Source organism: Kryptolebias marmoratus, linkage group LG21 (assembly GCF_001649575.2).
Source record: "Kryptolebias marmoratus isolate JLee-2015 linkage group LG21, ASM164957v2, whole genome shotgun sequence".
Taxonomy (NCBI): Eukaryota; Metazoa; Chordata; class Actinopteri; order Cyprinodontiformes; family Rivulidae; genus Kryptolebias; species Kryptolebias marmoratus.
Window position 1 is genome coordinate 23033044 of NC_051450.1, and position 4036 is coordinate 23037079.

General features: G+C 50.8%; 1 protein-coding gene across 2 annotated transcripts in view; it reads left to right on the plus strand.

Annotated features, from left to right (window-relative positions):
• Positions 1 to 4036, plus strand: part of fars2 (phenylalanyl-tRNA synthetase 2, mitochondrial) — a 53902-nt gene that overhangs the window by 14811 nt on the left and 35055 nt on the right. For both annotated transcript variants that reach the window (XM_037973156.1, XM_037973158.1), the window contains exons 4-7: positions 371 to 430; positions 519 to 687; positions 774 to 936; positions 1018 to 1149. In XM_037973156.1, the coding sequence (XP_037829084.1) occupies positions 371 to 430; positions 519 to 687; positions 774 to 936; positions 1018 to 1149 (524 nt within the window). The remainder of the gene's footprint in view (positions 1 to 370; positions 431 to 518; positions 688 to 773; positions 937 to 1017; positions 1150 to 4036) is intronic.

Sequence of the window (4036 nt, forward strand, 5' to 3'; positions counted from 1 at the left end):
ATCCAACATCCATCCATCCATCCATCCATCCATCCCGAGCTCCTCCTGGAGGATCTCATGGTGCTCCCAGAACCCACAGAGGAGTTAGAATCCGGAGAGTTCTGGGTCTTCCCCGGGCTCTCCTCCCACCTCATCTGACTCCTCTCGATGAGGAGGAGCAGCGGCTCCTCTCTGGGCTCCCTTCAGATGAAGGAGGTCCTCCTCCGTCTCTAAGACTGAGCCCAGCCTCCATGTTTTCCTGACGTTAATGGCGCCTCATGCAGCTCGTTAAAGAGTGTCTCCAGTGGTGAAACATCAGTTTTTACAGTGAGAAGATAACAGATCTCTTGTTGCTCCGGTTCTGACATGAATCTTTGTGTTTGATTGGCAGCTTGCTGATCCCACCGGACCACCCCAGCAGGAAACGAGGAGACAACTATTACCTGAACAGGTGAGTGTTGCTGTTCGTCTGGTCTGGAACTGGTCTTCATATTCCCCTGGCAGCTGGTTTCCTGTTAACGGTACATGTTCGTTTCCAGAGCAACGATGCTTCGCGCTCACACCTCAGCCCACCAGGCCGAGCTGGTCCGAGCCGGCCTGGACGCCTTCCTGTTGGCCGGAGACGTTTACCGGCGCGACGAGATCGACTCCAGCCACTACCCCGTCTTCCACCAGATGGAGGGAGTCCGACTCTTCTCAAACCACGAGGTACGAGCCGAGCGGCTGCAGGCCGTCCAGACAGGTCCAGACCGGACCTTTGACGTGGTCCTCACCCTGTCCCCCGTGTGTCTCAGCTGTTCTCTAAGGTCCATAACGGAGACGAGCTGTCTCTGTTCGAGCGAGGAGGCCGTCGGACTCCTCAGAAACAGGAAACGCACTCGCTGGAGGCCGTGAAGCTGGTGGAGTTCCACCTGAAGCAGACTCTGACTCGACTCGTCTCTCACCTGTTCGGAGCAGGTGAGACCAGCCCCACACCTGTGGACACTTGTCCTCTGACCTTCACTCAGACGTCCTCCTTGTCCTCTTCTTCTCGGTCAGACGTGGAGGTCCGGTGGGTCGACTGTTACTTCCCCTTCACTCACCCGTCCTTCGAGATGGAGGTGCGTTTCCATGGCGACTGGATGGAGGTTCTGGGCTGTGGCGTGATGGAGCAGGAGCTGCTGAACTCAGGTCAGCTTTCAACCATCTTCAGGTTCTTCTTTTCTTCTTTGGCGCCTTGATGTGGGGAAGAATTTGTATTAGAAAAAACAGCCCCAGCCATGATGCGTCCACCTCCATGCTTTACTGTGGGAACGGCTCATCTCCTGCTTCTTGTATTATTATTTTATATGAGAACTTTTAAAGGGTGGTCTGATTGTGAATGATCCTCATTAATCAGCTGGATAAAACTCAAACTCTCCAAAATAAAACTGGTTTTAGTTTTAGGTGGAAGGAAGAGGTTTGCTGTGACTTTATTTCTTATAAAACCAGTAGTTTTGTCCAACAAACCAGCAGAAATGACGAAGACGTCAGAGCTTCTGTGATGGAATAAATGATCCGCCTGTTGGCCACATGTGGAGGTCAGACAGGATGTTACCTGCTGACTTCCTGTTCCAACCCAGAGCCGTTTTTCCTCTCGCTCCGAGTCCGTCTGCTTCTCTGCTGTCAGCCTGCTAAGTGGCCAACTTGCTGCTTTGCCCTTGAACAAAGCTGTAACACCGCGCTCCACTTCACCGCTGCTTGTTCCAATCAATAATACATGCTTTAAAACGCAAAGAGCGGCTGGATCAAACCGCTGCTCCGTGTGTGTGTTTCTGCTGACACTCTTACAGCCTGTTAATGTCGGTAATTTAAGGAAGAACATCTTTCTACAAAACGCCTGAAGTTCACGGCTGATCCTCAACATCCTGACTTTAAGTCGCACACAGGGACTTAGGGAAGGTTTGATGCTGGAAAGAATCCATTCTTTTCACGTGCAGTCGTAACTCTGCCCACTTTCAGCTCTTGGATTCCACCTGTCAGGGAGTCCCGGGTTCTAAAAGGATTCTAACCTCAAACATTTAAACCACCTGTAGGACAGGAGGCCATTGGTCAGTCTGCTGCTCTGGAGCTACAGGTGTCAGCACAACACCAGGGCGGAAAGACATCAGCAATGCTGCTGCCCATCAGGCTGGGAAGGGTCAAAGGTCATCTGGAGGCCATCGTTCTACAGAGAGGAATGTATTCACAAGAGGAGACATTAAGACACAGCAGATTCACCCCGAAGGGCAGACTGTGCATACAGCCTCAGAGCTGGTTCCTGATTGGACGAATCCTCAGAGCTGGTTCCTGATTGGACGAAGCCTCAGAGCTGGTTCCTGATTGGATCATGCATCAGAGCTGGTTCCTGATTGGACGAAGCAGGCTGACAGGAAGCTTCTGGAAGGACCTTCTCTAAACCAACATGACTGAAAGTTTCTGGAAACCAACTCTGCCAAGAAGAAGAGTCAAATATCAGCCAAAGAAGCTGAAAGCATCAAACCTGTGGTCCAGGTGACTCCTGCTGAGATGTTTGATCTTATATATGGAGGGTGTTTGGATGATCAGTTCCAACCTGGTTTCTAAAATCACTGAAGCTCATTCCTGTCAAATCAATCATTAAAGGAGCAGATTTATTCTGACAGTCCTGCAGAGCGGACGGAAACTTTACCTGATGAGACAAATAATAACACAATAACATCGAGGTTGGGAAAGGTTTTCTGCTACATGTGAATAAGTTTTGGATCAGCTGTTTTTCTGTGTTTGCGTTGAGTTGTCAGCCATGTTGGTTTGTTGTTGGTCAGAATCAGGTGAGTTTAACGCTGCAGTGTCCGGCCCCGCCACAGGAGGGAGCTGCAGATCAAAGCAGGAGGCGGAGGCATCGCTCTTCATCAGCATCATCCTCTCTGCGCTCAGAGTGTGTTTTCCTGATTTAAATCTATTTCCACCAGCGAGCCGTGACTGAAGTGGTGTTTCAGGAGCTCACAGGGCGAGCGGGAAGCACCTGTGGCTGTTTCTCGCCCTGCCGGGCCTCAGTGTGTGTCTGTCCTGAGGCAGTGGGAGCTTAAACTGATGCTGACGTCCAGACAGCAGCGCAGGAAGTGGAAGCTCAGAAACATCCCAGTTTGTTTCCTGAGCGTCCTCCTGTCGGTGTCTGCGTGGCTTCAAAGAAGGAGCGATGCTGACATCAGCTACTGGCTGCTTCGGTACACACTGCTCCACGTGTGTGACAGCTGTCACTGTCGACACGATCAGGCTGGTTCTTTCACAGATATCTGCACAGAACTGCTCTCTCCTTTAAAATCCAAATGAAAGAGCGAGCAGGAATGCATATCACCCGCCGGGTCTAAACTAACATCTGTTTGTTGAGAAATGATGGAGCTGAAGCTGACAAACCTTAGAAATAACGTTCGATGTTATTTAAATCCTCTGGAGGAGTTCATGGAGCCCAAACCATGAGGCCTCCACCGCCGTGCTGACAGCTGGGAGGAGTGTTTAATTTATCCTGATTCTCATGACTGTTTTGAGTAAAAAGTTTAAAAACGCTGCATCATAGGAAGTTTGGGTTCAGTCTTTATGGGTTGCGTCAGACGGGAAGGACGGACCTCCCTCGTGGTTCTTCGGGTCGGACCGGTCCGTTCAGATCTCTGCTCAAACACATCAGCAGCTGCAGCCGAGAAAATAACGTGTTTTCATTCCCAACGAGCTGCGTGTGGGACCCTTACATCCAGTTAAAGTCAAACTGGTGACAGTTCACACACACACACACACACACACTCACACACACACACACACACACACACACACACACACACACACTACACACACTCCTCATTCGTTCTCATTTTCACTCCTTCAACACTCCTCACCCTCTCCACCTCCCTTACACATCCACTGCGGCAGTGTGGCTCGTTGCCTTGGAAACCACTCATTCACACCCCCAACCCCATCCTCCCCTACACACACACACACACACACACGCACACACACACACACACACACACACACACACACACACACTGACAGACACACACACTGACAGACACACACTGACACACAC